Below are 14731 nucleotides of genomic sequence, written 5' to 3' on the forward strand. Positions count from 1 at the left end.
GTTAACAATTAGCCTCTTGGCTCTTCATTTTTATCAGTAAAATGAAAACCTCCTATAAAGTTCAGGGGTTATATATAGTACCTGGCACACAGAAGATGTGTGATATACACTAGCTCCTACTCCATCATCCATCGAGGGCTGCAGAGCTGGCATTTGTTTTCCCTGCATGTGTAAGCATCCTTTGGTAACTGTGAGCTCACAGTCCCTGCTTTATCCTGACGAAGGATCTATATCGATCAAAAGTGAGATCGCAAAAGAAGGCGTACCAAATGGTCAGCCTGAGAACTGATCCTGTCAGTCAGACACCCCAGAGCAAAGCCTGGGACAGAGGAGACCCCTGTTAAAAAACTTGTTGACTTGAAATAATTAAAAATGGAGTCTCTTTGCAGCACAGATTAATGGACACTTTCCCTTGGTTGGATAGGTGGGGCTGATCTGAGTAAGGCCAAAGCGGCTGCGTTGATGATGCTCACCAACAAAGAGCCCTGTGAAGGGCAGGAAGTCTGTTCCAACAGAAGGGAAGAAGGGAATGGGATATAGTACGTACTGTTACCCCGCACCAGGCCCTGAAATGGGTATTATACGTGCATCCTATCCCATTTAATCTGGGCAACACCATCACTATTACGAGAAGGGTTTGGAAGGGTCTAGCAGCAGTGCGCGTGTCACCTCATTCAATTGGTCACCGCAACTCCAGACGTTAATATTCTCATCTGTAGATGAGGGAAGCCCGTTCCCCAGAGAAGAAAGTGAGAACAGAAGAGGTCCCCTCGGGGCCTGCCCTATTGTCAGACCCCCCACATCGTGCCTCCCAATGTGAACATTTACCACCATCTGTCTTGGGTTAGACTTAACTGTTGAGCACAGGTCAGCCTCCCCCTTGGGCCCGGAGCTTCCTCCGGGCAAGAACTGGAAGGCTGTGGGAGTGGAGTTTTCCTAAAGTGCTGAAACACTCAGCCGGCCCTGGTCCGGGGGTGGCCTGCAGGCCTGAGACAGTCTAAGGGCAGTGAGCGGTGCCAAGAGGCAAGAGGGCAAGCTGGCAAAGGATGGACAGACATCAGCTATTTCAGACAGTGCAGCGCAGGCCGGAGCCTGGGAGCTGACCTTGACTCTCTGGCATCTCCATGCCCCCAGGTCAGGCAGAGTTTTAGAAGAGAGTCTCTCTGACTCCATGTGCCCATTCCTGGGGCCTTGGCCTTACCCAGAGCTGCGTCACCCCTCCCTGGACGCAGAGCTCCTGGCCTGAGCCCACCCCCGCCAGTCTTGAATCTCCAGCCAACCCACCCCCAAACAAGGCACCACCCTTACAGAACTACGCCCGGCACCCATATGTCTTCATGCCTTTGTTCTTGACCTCCGTCTGCCTGGCTGCTTGCTTATCCTTCAAGGCTCAGCTCACGGGTCCTGAAGGTGCTATCACTGCTGCTGGTGGGGGACACCAAACACAGTGCTGAGTGCTCTGTCCATGCAGCCGGCAGACTCTGGGCCAAGTTCACGGGCATGAACTCACTGAAGCCACACAAGAGCTCTGAGACGGGCCCGGGAGCGTGCTCCAGGGCACCAAGCCCAGAGCAGAGCAGCTAGGCTGGCCTTCACGCCATGGGTCCCAGCTCACAGCACACACTCATCTCCGCTCACTGTCCTCTTGGAAGGCGCTGCTTCCCTTCTCCGGAGCTCCCCCGTCCTGACACTGACCTGTCACCCGCCTGTTCTGTGAGCATCCTCGGGGATGCTCTGTGTCTCATTCGTTTCCCTCAGCCTTCCTGTCTTCGGCACGGTCTCCAGTACACAACAAACTCCATAAACACTTTTTAAATGGCATTTTACTGCCTTTTGCCTGGAGCCTCCCCAGAAGGCAGGCCCAGGAAGGGTTTCCAGGCCCAGGGGAGCCCATGCATGGGAGGATGTCGCTGAGGATGGGCGAGCAGGCGGTGGGCGGCCCCTCCAGAGGGTTTTCTTCTCCCCAGAGCACCCACTTTCATTCACTTCTCCCCTTCCTTCCCCGCAGGATTCTGTGGTCGGGGGTGGGAGTGGGAAGGGATCAAATCTCAAAGCAAGCTAGGAATTTCCCAAGCAGTCGGGACCCAGTTCCTGAGAAGACAAGGCACCCCTCTCCCCCCTCTCTTCCCCCTCTCTCTTCCCCATAAATTACTAGGCCAACATTTGCTCTTACGAGTAACGGTCTGAGCTGCCCATGTCAAAGTTGGACCACACTTCATTTCTCCACGGGGCTGTTCTCCAGGAAACCTTTTTTTGCATTCTGTTCTCTGCCTGCTAAATCTATCGTCACTGACACCAACAGTGGTGTGAGCAGGCTTGGGAAGCTGGAGAATTTCTCTACTTTCACCATGTCCTGAGCTCAACTGTTCTTTCTCCTCTGATTAAACTGCCTGCTCAGCTGCCTACAAGGGCTGAGTTATTGTCCACACTCAGTAAATCAAGCAAGTCTGCGGTGTGGGGAAGAAGACGTGCTCAAAAGCGATGCCGCCCCAGCCACTGGGGACAGACAACTCATCTTGGTAGCCAGAGCCACCAGTCCGCAGCACCGCCCGGGTCAGATGATGTCACAGCCAGGTGAGGAGAGCTGGCATGTGCTCAGCGACACTTCGGGAAATGAATCCTGCCCGCTGCACGACCCCCCGTGCTCGCTCACTCTGCCCAGGGAAACGGGTCACAGGGTTTGCCTATGAATTTTAACACCAAGGAAAATATCAGAAGGGGCCACGCATTCCTGGTTTCTGTGAATTCATGCACTGCTAAGACTTGTACAAATCACCAAGGGAAGTGAGGAAACACCAAGGGAAGTAGGGAAGAACAGAGAGGCTGAAAGACTGGGACCTGGCCCAGTTCCACCACTAACACAATGGGCTACCCTGGGCCCATGGATTCATGCTGGAGCACCATTTTTTTTTTTTTTTTTTGATATCACATGACTTGCAAAATCTCAGTTCCCTAACCAGGGATTGAACTTGTGCCCTTCCCACTGAAAGTAAAGAGTCCTAACCACTGGCCCTCCAGGGAGGTCCCTGGATTTTTGATGTGTGAGTGTTTATAAAAGGAATGCAGGGCATTAGGGACAAGTGGTTTGCCCAAGGCCCTACAGATCTGTCTAGAGAGCAGTCTCCACCCTTCCATGGTGGTTCAGCCTCCCGAATATCACTGAGACCTGACCAGTGTCCGACGGGAGACTTGGAACTTCCAAGCCTCCCAGGAACCCCAAAACCAAGATCACTTCAGAGGGATCAACCTGGAGAAGCACGAGCCCACCTTTTCGAGTCTCAGAGGCACCTGCCGCATCTGGCTGGACCCTATCATGCCCCTATCAGGACAGCCTCACCTAAAACTGTTTATCTTGGCTCCGTGCATTTTGGCCAAAAGGAGTGTTTTGGCGTCCTTTCCTATCAGTTTGCCAGGAACAACAGCCTGTCAAGGTGCCTTCAGGTCTGGCCTGCAAAGACCAAGAGAAACATTTAGCAGAGAAGAGCCCGGCTGTATCCTATGCTGACTTGATGAGAAACGCTTCCGTCATTTGTCCCATGATGGTCTCTGAAGGAAGAGAGGAACAGGGCACCTCCGCTCCCGTCCCCACAGAGTATGGCCTTGGCACTTTCTTTCCCTTGCACTGTCGATGTCCAGCTCGCTGGGATCGAGGGAGGCACAGGTTTGGAACAGATAGAGCCACGGAAAGGAAGACCACGTGGCCAGGGCATCAAGTTCAAGGGGCCTCAACCTGAGGCGCATCTTCTCTCAGAGGCCTGTGACCGCTCTTGTTTCGCTGAAGATCCCTGTAGCCTTTAGTCAGTGAGTGTCGACTGGTCACTTACTATGAAACAGGCACCGTGCTAGCCAATGCCGACAGGGGGACCCCAAGACAGACTGGACTTCGACCTCTAAGAGCTGGTAACAGGCATGGGCTTTGTCCGTGTCTCATAATCAATGTGCCGAAACAATCTGAAAACATGTTTTGTATGGATGCCTGGTTTGATTTGATACACACATGATATATTTGTAATAATTCTGGTGTGACGCTGTCAGTACTATTACAGATATGCCGAAGACTATCAGAGCCCAGAAGAAGGAACCACTGGCTCTGCTTGGATAGAATCGGGGAAGGCTTCCTGCAGGAGGTGACCTGGCAAGCGACGATGGGAAAGGCAACACAGGGTGGTGTGCAGGAGAAGGGTGCACGGAAGCATGAACACCCCGTTGTAGTGAAACGTCCGTGTTTCCCCCAGCCCTGAAAAGTCATGTGGTGAAGCCCTAGTCACCAATGTGATGGCATTAGGAGGTGGGGCCTCTGGAAGGTAAATGGGTTTGAAGAGGTCACGAGGGTGGGGACCCCCACATGGGATTAAGGCCCTTAGAAGAAGAGGAAGACACTCCAGACCTGCCTCTCTCTGCTCTGGGAGGAGCATAGCAAGCCAGCAAGGGGAGCTCACCAGAACGTGACCACACTGGTACCTTGATCATGAACGTCCAGCCTCCAGAACTGTGAGAAGTAGGTGTCTGTTACTGAAGTCACTCAGCCTGAGGTATTCTGCCATCGCAGCTGGAGCGAAGACATGCCATGACATTTCTATGCAGGTGTAAGGAATTCAGTGAGGACGGGTTCCTCAGCTGCTGAGGGGTGAAGTCTCCCAGCAGGCATGTGCAGCACCCGTTGATGGGGTAACCCCTGACACCCAGCAGGGAAGACTGCCATCATCGAAAAGCCGACTCTGAAGACCTGCCTGCTCACAGCCCCGTGTCCTCTCCTGCACTAGACTCCTGGCCAGGCCACATCCAAAGATGAGCCAACCACTACACTCCCCACTCTCTCAGTGTTGAACAACACCAGCTCTGAGTCGTAAACCAATAAAATGAGTTAGCAGCAACCAAACCACCGCATCAGACCCTGTATGCGCCACTAGATGGAGCTATGCGTTGCCCTGAAAAGAAATACCAGAGGCTAAATTGATTTTCTGTTAAGTGTTCTGTAAATAGAATGACTGCCTAACAGAGTTGGCAAGTTATATAAGCCCAGAGGCCTGTGAGGGTAGGCATGAAGGACAGACCATTCACAAAATATTTATGAAATTCCTACTTGTGCTAGAATCTGAGACAAATAATGGGTACTGCCTGCCTTCTGGAAGCTCCATGTTTGGCGGAGGACAGACACACAACGCATACATTGTGCGTGATGGTTCTCGAGTAGCCCGGACTCTCCCAGGCGATCCTCAAGGTCTGTGTCTAATTCTCAAATGAAAACTTGTTCTCAGTTTATCAGTTTGCGCAGAAGTGAAAGTCGCGCAGTTGTGTCTGACTCTCTGCGACCCCGTGGACTATACAGTCCACGCAATTCTCCAGGCCAGAACACTGGAGTGGGCAGCCTTCCCCTTCTCTAGAGCGACTTTCTGACCCAGGGATCAAACTAGGGGCTCCTGCATTGCAGGCAGATTCTTTACCAATTGAGCTATGAGGGAAGCCCTCATTTGGCAGAGGCAAGATTAAATCTCAAATCTGCCTGCCTCTCAAGACGATACTCTTTCCTCAACACAGTCCCCCTCAAACACTTCCAATGCAAAGCAAAAGGTTCACACACAAGGTTGGGTGTGGACCAAGAAATGAGACAGAGCTGACTCTGCCTGAGGGAGTCTAGGAGCACCACAGAGGAGGTTGTTCTGTTTTGAAAAGTCAGATAAGCTTGAGGGGAAAGCAATTCCAGGGAGACAGAGACAGGTCCTATGGCACAAAGCTTTGCAAATGCAAGAAACGACCTCAGGTAACAAATGGCACAAGCCAGGGACACTGGGGAGTACAGGGTACTGTAAGGACAGATGTGGTCAGGGTGGAGGCTGGGAGGGCGGCTGAGGGAAAGCCCATAAGCAGCCTCCCTGTTAAGAAGTTGACATTTGTTCCCACAGGCAATGGGAAGCCATCAAAGGCTCTTAGAGAAATTTCTGATGTTGCATTTAAATGGTCTTTTCTTTTTTCCAGGAAAGGAGGTATGTTCATAGTATGGAACATTATTACAACTCAATGACTCCTTTGAAAAGAAAAAAAAAAATCTTTCCAAACATATGGACTCTAAGTCTGTCCCTTTAATTTCACTCTATACCATATGGCGCTCTGAAGTTTCAGAAGATGAGTAGATGGATCGACTTCACAGATCACATCTTAGGAAGAGACATCTACGTCTGTTACTTTTAATTCCTTTTCCACTAACCACAGCTGAATTCCAATTTATCAGTCTAATAAAATGAAGTGGTGAGGTCAGGCGATTTCTTGTAAAGTGCTTAGACATGCCTGGCACATGCTAAGTGCGATAGAAGGGTTTAGTAAGTACACACACAGAGAGACCAGAGGCGTGTGCCATTAGCTCCTTAGTAAACTCCACGGAAATCAAGTAACGTCAGCCCACCGTAGGGGAGCCCTAATGGTGCACAGCTGCACACGCGTTCGTATCCAGGAGCAACAAGGAGCTGGAGGCATCAAAATACAGCTATTCGAACAAGCCGAGGTCCAGCGTCATTCTAAGAACAAAGGCCATGGGTTTTCCAAAACTAGAATTTACTTCCACATCAGTCTTACTAAATACACTTGCTGTAAACTTTTACAAGAACTTTCCTCAAAGAGCCTCCACACTGATTTATATAATACTCATACGTCAAGGCTGCTTCCACTAAGTCAAACAAACATGTGGATGAAAACTGTAACCATTTCACTGTTCCCAAGCGAAGAGTGGGATCTTTGAGGCTGATAAGACATCTAAACGCTGTCTGAAACTGTGTGTCTTCATCAGATGTTTTCCATTAATTAGATAAAACCTCAAAGAGAAATCTAACTGCGGAAGGTTAAAAACCAAATTCACTGTAGTGCTTCAAGGCTTCGGGAAGCTAAATAACGAGCTTAAATGTCACAGAATTCAGCAGTGGTAGAGCGGGATTCAATCTTATCTGATATTTGTCTGTTTTCTTTCCACTACACCAACTGCCTCAGCAATATGGCTTATTGGGCAGATTCTGAAGCACAGACTAAAGGACCAGTCCTTCAGTATCTACAGCCTTGTCATGTGTATAAAAGGAAAAAGAACTAAGTACAAAGGACATTATATGGTGCGCCCTGAGCTCTGCATAAAGGCGAGCGGGTAACTGAACCTCAAAGCAGAAACTCACACGCACTTCCACAGAGTAGAGTCATGCTTAACTAGTGCTCTAGAATGTCACAACTAGGAGGAGTGTGAGATGCCATCTGTGCTGCCTCTCTTCACTGGGCAGGTAAGTTTCTACATTAATAGTAACTGGGGCGGGTGGCTGGGGGGGGGGGGGGGGAGAGGGAGGGAGTTGGAAACAGACCAGCGTACTCCAATTTCAATAACTGGGTGGTTTGCTTACATTTCCACACTTTTATCTACACTTGCTCTAAGTGCTATCTCACTTGCTAAAAATGTAAGCTTCCCAAAGCAGGAAGTGAAATGTAAACATTTGTGCTTTTTAGCAGGGATAACGGCTCTGGTTTGAATAGCTAAAGAGACTGGGAATGTCTCACTGTAACATCCCTAAGGTTCAGTTTAGGATGTTTCAATGTCGCCACCTTGTGGAAACTGTTGGTAGTACATGAAAATAAACACACCTTCACTTAAAAGACTGACCTGACAAGAGAATAAATGTTTCTTACTAAATAAGAAAATCTCAAAATAATCCAAAAATGTTTGGTTGTATATCACAGTGGGAAGTGATAAAGATAACCTTGACACCATGCTGAATACCAATGGTCTTCTCAGTTCAGTTCAGTTCAGTTGTTCAGTCATGTACAACTCTTTGCGACCCCATGAATCGCAGCACACCAGGCCTCCCTGTCCATCACCAACTCCCGGAGTTCACTCAGACTCACATCCATCGAGTTCGTGATGCCATCCAGCCATCTCATCCTCTGTCGTCCCCTTCTCCTCCTGGCCCCAATCCCTCCCAGCATCAGAGTCTTTTCCAAGGAGTCAACTCTTCTCATGAGGTGGCCAAAGTACTGGAGTTTCAGCTTTAGCATCATTCCCTCCAAAGAAATCCCAGGGCTGATCTCCTTCAGAATGGACTGGTTGGATCTCCTTGCAGTCCAAGGGACTCTCAAGAGTCTTCTCCAACACCACAGTTCAAAAGCATCAATTCTTTGGCGCTCTGCCTTCTTCACAGTCCAACTCTCACACCCATACATGACCACTGCAAAAACCACAGCCTTGACTAGATGGACCTTTGTTGGCTAAGTAATGTCTCTGCTTTTTAATATGCTATCTAGGTTGGTCATAACTTTCCTTCCAAGGAGTAAGTGTCTTCGAAATAATAATAAAATAATTATTAATGAAATTTAATTATAATTTTTTTAATTTTAATAAAAATTTAATTGTAAATTATTAAAATAATTTAAAAGATTAAACTATATGCAATGTTAGTAATACACACGTATTACTGTTTTCATGGGCTTCCTAGGTGACGTTATAGTGGTAAAGAACTCGCCTGCCAAAGCATGAGACGAAAGAGACACAGGTCAAGCCCTGGGTTGGGAAGATCCCGCTGGAGGAGCGCATGCTAACACACTCTAGTATTCTTGTCTGAAAAATCCCGTGGACAGAGGAGGCTGGCGGGCTACGGTCCACAGGATTGAAGCTGCACACGACTGAAATGACTTAGCATGCATGCACGCACGCACTGGTTTCATGTTCACGTTAAACTAGAGACACAAAATGACGCTCTAAGTTACCGGAATCATTTGATCTACCACTAACTTTCCCAGCTATGAGGGGAGCAGAAAGCTGTTGCACTCTAAATAAGAGTTTGGTGGCGCCTGTCTTCCAAGATTTCACCATGGGATGGTTCTAAAAATAACAGGCAGAAAGCCAAAGTACTCCTATCTCTAAGCTTTAAAATAAAAGAACACTTCTGGACAGACAGGTAGAACTAAGCAAATCAATTCTGAAAGAAACTCAAGTAGCTGTGCTATTTCAACACAGCAGTGAAATCCTAGAGAAGGTGGGCCGGTATACTGGTTAAGGAGCTGTGTTCAGGAGCACTAGCTCTGAGCCCTGCCTCTTAACTACTCAACTTGGGCAAGTGATTTAACCTTCCGGAGCCTCAGTTTACTCCTCCTTAAGATGGGGATGTTTGATATTGCCTACTTCAAAGGACTGCTGTGCGGGAAGAAGATAATATATATAAAGCACCTAGCACAATGCCTGGCACACAGTGGGAGAATGAGCTATATTAAGAACATACTGACCCACCCACGGGGTTCTTGATCACTACATTCAGGAAAATGAACGGCATGATCCTCAGGCCTGATTTTTATCACCTGTAATTTTACCTGTTAGAATGTTAGAGGAGGGAAAGATCTTGAAGGACTTCTGGGCAAGCTAGATTAACAGATGAAGGGATCATGGGCAAGTAGGGTAAACGGATACTTGTTCAGCTTCCCCAGGGATCTGCAAGTGGGTCAAACGCAGGAAGCCAAGCCTCGGGCCACACAGGGTCACGGCCCAGCTCAGACATCATCTCATCGCTCCCCTTATTTTCGCATGTTACAGGGAGGCTGGGCTTGCTCCTTCATCCATGCCACCACGTGCTCACCAGCTCAGCAAAGTTTATACACTCCTGCATGTACGAGGCACTGGGGATTCAGTGGTGGGCAAGCCGATTGCCCTGCTGCACCTTGGCACTTACCACTGTAAGCAGGAGCAGGAGAGACAATAAAATACCAACCCATTCGCAGAATAATCACACGGACGGAGGAGCCTGGTGGGCTACACCCCACGGGGTCGCAAAGAACCAGACACGAGTGAGTGAAACACATACCCAGGGTAATTTCAACACTGATAAGCTTCCAAATGAGTATAAATACAGTGAAGGAGAACAGGCCTGGGACAGGTCACATATAGGACTTGAAGTTGAAGGGTCAAGGAGGACCCTTCAAAGAGATGCGGCAGAGCAGCCAGAAGGAACCAGTATAGAGATCTGGGCGAAAGGACTGAGGCAGAGAAACAGTGCAAAGGCCCTGAGGCAGGGAAGCTCGATGAGACAGGAACATGAAAACCAGCCGCAGGAGCAGAAGCAAGGAGAATGGAGAACAACCAGCCCTCAGAGGCAGGGGAGGGCCAGATCCACCAGGCTCAGGGGTCTGGATTCTACCCACGGGGTTTGCCGTCGAGTGTCACTCTGGCTGCTGGCGGAGCCTGGCTGGGACTGCCCAGCGAGTTACTGCCAGGCCTGGACTGCAGCCCAGGTCGTGCGCCTCTCGGCCCAGAAGGCTCCCCTCCACAGCACACAGCCTTCCGCATGGACAGAACATGAGGAAAGCAGTTTGCTCTCTCCCAGAGAATGTTGGGCTTCCCTGGTGTCTCAGAAGGTAAAGAATCTGCCTGCAGTGCAGGAGACCCGGGTTCGATCCCTGTTTCAGGAAGATCCCCTGGCGAAGGAAATGGCAACCCATTCCAGTATTCTTGCCTGGAGAACACCATAGACAGAGGAGCCCGGTGGGCTACTGTCCATGGGGTCACAAAGAGTCAGACACGACTGAGTGACGAACAGCTCACTCCAGAGAACATGAGGAAGTCCCGCAGAAGAGAAGGTAGGTGCCAGGCCGCCACTCCATGAGAAGAGCAGCGGCCCAGGTACTCACCCGCTGGTGATGTCGTCCGCCCGCATGTTCTTGCTCAGCACGTCCCCGTCGCTCATGTAGCCAGGCGCATCCATGCTGACGGCCTCCAGGTCCATCTCATCTCCCGCCTTGTCCGAGACGTCCACGTGGCAGATGCTGCTGCCCCTGGAGGCGAGCTGCCTCCGCAGGGGGGCAGAGTACACATAGCGGCCCGACTCGGTGTTGATGAAGCGGCTGGCGTTGGCCCGGGGAGGGTAGCCGTTGCCCATCGAGGGGGCATCTCCCGCCTGCAGCCGGGGGCTGGACTGGCCGAGCCTCCAGGCCAGGGGAGCGGGCCTGCCCGTCAAGCTGAGGATACTGCGCCCGCTGATCTCCGTGGTGACGTTGGTGCCAAACGTGGTTTCCAACGTGCTAGAGACATAAAACCGGCCTTGTGTGAGACCCCGATGTGCCCAGCGGCCTTTGCGTTTACATCCTCTTTCTTTTCTAGAACTATAAAATACTTCCCATATACAAAACAGGATCAAAAGGTACCAACGTGCCACCCAGTGTTAGCTCTGCTGTTAAAAATGAAAAGATGAAGCTGCATGCCTGAGTGACACTGCGGAAAGCCCAGTGGGGACTCTTCCCCTGAAACATGGTGCAAGATACCCACCACCAGCTGCCTCATCTTTAACATCTGCTTTTAGTCACTTAGTTGCCGGTGCCCAGTCTCAGTTGCAGCACGAGGGATCTTTAGTTGCGCCATGTGGAATCGAGTTTCCTGAGCCCCCTGCATTGGCAGCAAGGAGTCTTAGCCCCTGGACCACCAGGGCAGTCCCCCGGTTACTTTAAAGAAATGATCTTAACTAGTCTTCTTTGTAACCCAGGAAGGGAAGTAGACAATGCTGGACTGATAACGACGGGATATAGCGCCTGCCTGCTTGTCCTTGGATGCTGCCTTTCATCTCTTCCTTCCTAAAGGCGGGAGGTGCCCATCCTTCCCGGGGGTCCTAAGACAGTTCACATCCTCAGCTCTCTCCAGACTAAGCAGGTGGGGAGGGCCCTGATTTTCTCACTCTGTAACATGCATTTTCCCCACACATTTGCTTCTCTCCTCTTTTGTCCAAAATGACAATTAAACTTTGGGGGCAAAAGATCAGAAATGAAAGATGAATGCCTGGGCTGGTGAAACTAGCTAGGTCTGAATCTGCCAGGAGACTGAGCTCATCCCAGGTCTTGCCATACCATCAAGATGAGAAACACAGAGGTCTCTTAACAACTTATTGACCAGAGAGGTATTAATACGTCTTTTGTTACTCGAACGTTATTGATGGGAGTGTTTCGATATTCACTGATGTAACAAATCACTGGCCACAGGTGCTGGTTTCTGCAAAACTCCCCCAGTCAATAATGTGTTAACTAAGCAGAGATAGTGAGAGTCTTTCCTGCAGGACAAAGCATGGACGCTTTCCCTCCTCTCATGATCACTATCTTAGCCTGAGCCAAGAAATCCACCAAACTGCTGGAACCGACTTTAAGTCAGTTTCAGTGATGGTGGAAGGAGGGAGGTAACTTATCTCATCACAGAGGGGCAGTCCAGCACCGGGCTCCAGGCCAGCACCATCCCACCCAGGGTACTTGCCTCTGAAAGGAACCGATTAGGTGCCTCGGCTGCTTTTGTTTCCCTCCGATCCAGGAAGCAGCCTGCCTGACTCATCTCATCCTAGGAACCCCTAAGATTTAGGTGAGCTTTCCAGCTGGCAGTAGTGGTAAAGAACCTGCCTGCTATTTCAGGAGACATAAGAGATGTGGGTTCGATCCCTGGTCAGGAAGACCCCCTGGAGGAGGGCATGGCAACCCACTGCAGTATTCTTTCCTAGAGAATTCCATGGACAGCGGAGCCTGGTGGGCTATAGTCCCTGGGGCAGCAAAGAGTCGGACAAGACAGAAGCGACTTCACATGCACGCAAGGTTTAGGCCCCGGTCTTCTTTAAGAACCCACGGTGCTTAACCCTGTTCTGCCAAAGCTACAGGCAGAGGGGGAGCCCAGCAATCTCCTGCTGTGTTCATTTATCAAAAAGACTGAAACTGGAGAAGCAAAGGAGACCTCTCTGACCTGGGAGCTCACAGGGGTAACTAGGCCTTTACCTAGATCATCAAGGCCAAACACAAACCGTAAAACCTGGTTCTGCCCAAATCATGAAGGATGCCCAGGGCTGCATCCTCTTCACCTTCTCACTCAACCATGAAAAGAAGCTGATAAATGTTTCCAGTGTAATCCTAGAGTTCATCCAACGAAACCGTGGTTTAAACATGATCCTCCGTTTTTATAAATATTTCCGTACGTGTTTTATACACGTGCATGACTAACAACATTACAGAGTGCTGGGGATCAGAAGAGAGGGCAGGAATGCGAGTTAGTCATTTTATCACACAGGTCAAGTACAGTTCACCTGCTCATTTTAACAGCCCAATATCATTTTGGAAAATGCAAGCAAAGGGAAATTTCAGTGCAGCTGGTCGGCCACATCCTCTGTGGAATGGACTGAGCAACCTTCTGCTTTGGGAAGGAATTTGTCTCTACGGATTTTTGCTCCTGACACTTCTGCACGCCATCTGGTGTGCTCAGTGAATTTCAGCACATTGGCAATCCAGGTTATTTATTCCATTATTAACTAAATCACGTATGTGGGTAGGGCGGGAACACACCATGGCAGGAGCAGCCATGTGATAATCACGTTACCAGCTGATTCAGGGAAGTGATTCACGCTCCACGTACCTGTGTGTAACCTGAGTTCCCCGTAAACTGGACATGGTCTCCTCCAAATTCTGCCGCAGATCGGCAATATTCTTCACCGTCCGCAGTCGCCGAGCCTCGGGGTCCTCCCCTGGAGAGACAAAGGTGAAGACTGTTTAAGTTCTCAGGTACATGGGGAGATTCATGGGAACAGCAGTCGTGTCCAAGACCATAAGCATGCTGCCTGCTTGGGACCTGGCTCATCACACATCCGCAAGAAGGATTTGAGAGTGAATGAATGGATGGATGGAGGAATACCCAAAGGAAGGCACTAAACCTAAATAGAGAAGTCTGTCTTCTCCCTGCAGGTCCCTCCAGCAATAGGTGAGGTCTAGCTTGTGAGACAAAGACAGAGTCTGAGACAGTAAACACATTTCCACACTGTCTCCCATAAAGACAGACACACGTTAGGTCTGAGCCCTGCCCAGGAATTATTTTCCAACCACACGGAAGTGGGAAAGGCCTTTTGCCTTCTCCTCCATAGACAGGTGCTGCTATCTACTGACCCAACACTACTTTACTTATTTACGTATTTTTGGCTGTGCCGTGTTTTCGCTGCGGCTCAGGCTTTCTCTAGTTGTGGTGAGCAGGGGCCACTCTCTTGTGCTCTGCAGGCTTCTCACTGCTGTGCCTTCTCTTATCGTGGCGCACAGGCTTCAGTAGCTGTGGTTCCTGGGCTTCGTTGCTCCAAGGCATGTGGAATCTTCCTCTGGGAAGGGATCAAACCCGTGTCTCTTGCATTGGCAGGCAGATTCTTTAGCACTGAGCCGCCGAGGAAGCCCTGATGCAACGTTATAGACAGCTCATCTGTAGTGGCTAAAAGATTTGCACCTATTGATCATTAATATTTCTACAGAGAGAGGTTTGCCTTCTTGGCCCGATTTGTTATGCCATCTCGAATTCCGGCTCCTCTCCTCCCTGGCTGAGTGGTCACAAGGAAGGTGCTGACCCTCTCCGCTCTTCAGATGCCACGGTCCTAATCGAAGACAGTGACAGAGCTGGTCTCAAAAGACTGTCGCAGGACTAAATGAAGAGCCCGAAGTGCAGCGCCCACCAAAAGCACCCGATCATGCCAGCTGGTGCTGCCGAGTGGGGAACGTTCGAGAAGAGCCAGGCTTCTCTCTGGGGGACAAGGGACTTTCATTCCTGGGCAACATTTCCCACTAAATGCTCCCAACAATTCCCACCTCTCCACTGGTCTGGAGAGGCGAGGCTGGCACAAACATCCCAGGAGAAAGACGCCACATACAAGCTAGGAAGCCACATCCCCTCTCAGAGGAGCCTCGGCCTGGGGGTATCTGGCCATTCTGCCTTGTTTGGGCTTATGGGGGG

The 14731-nt window shown here is 50.1% G+C and overlaps 1 protein-coding gene across 11 annotated transcripts in view; it reads right to left on the bottom strand.

Moving 5' to 3' along the window:
* NAV2 (neuron navigator 2) overlaps positions 1-14731 on the bottom strand; it is a 799971-nt gene that overhangs the window by 152962 nt on the left and 632278 nt on the right. For all 11 annotated transcript variants that reach the window (XR_009597822.1, XM_060403976.1, XM_060403975.1 and 8 more), the window contains 2 exons: positions 13382-13490; positions 10642-11031 (listed from right to left, as the gene is read on the bottom strand). Coding sequence is in view for 10 of the 11 variants with exons in the window: in XM_060403976.1 (XP_060259959.1) it covers positions 10642-11031; positions 13382-13490 (499 nt within the window). In the remaining variant the exon portion in view is untranslated. The remainder of the gene's footprint in view (positions 1-10641; positions 11032-13381; positions 13491-14731) is intronic.

The sequence above is a fragment of the Ovis aries genome, chromosome 21 (genome assembly GCF_016772045.2).
Source record: "Ovis aries strain OAR_USU_Benz2616 breed Rambouillet chromosome 21, ARS-UI_Ramb_v3.0, whole genome shotgun sequence".
NCBI lineage: Eukaryota > Metazoa > Chordata > Mammalia > Artiodactyla > Bovidae > Ovis > Ovis aries.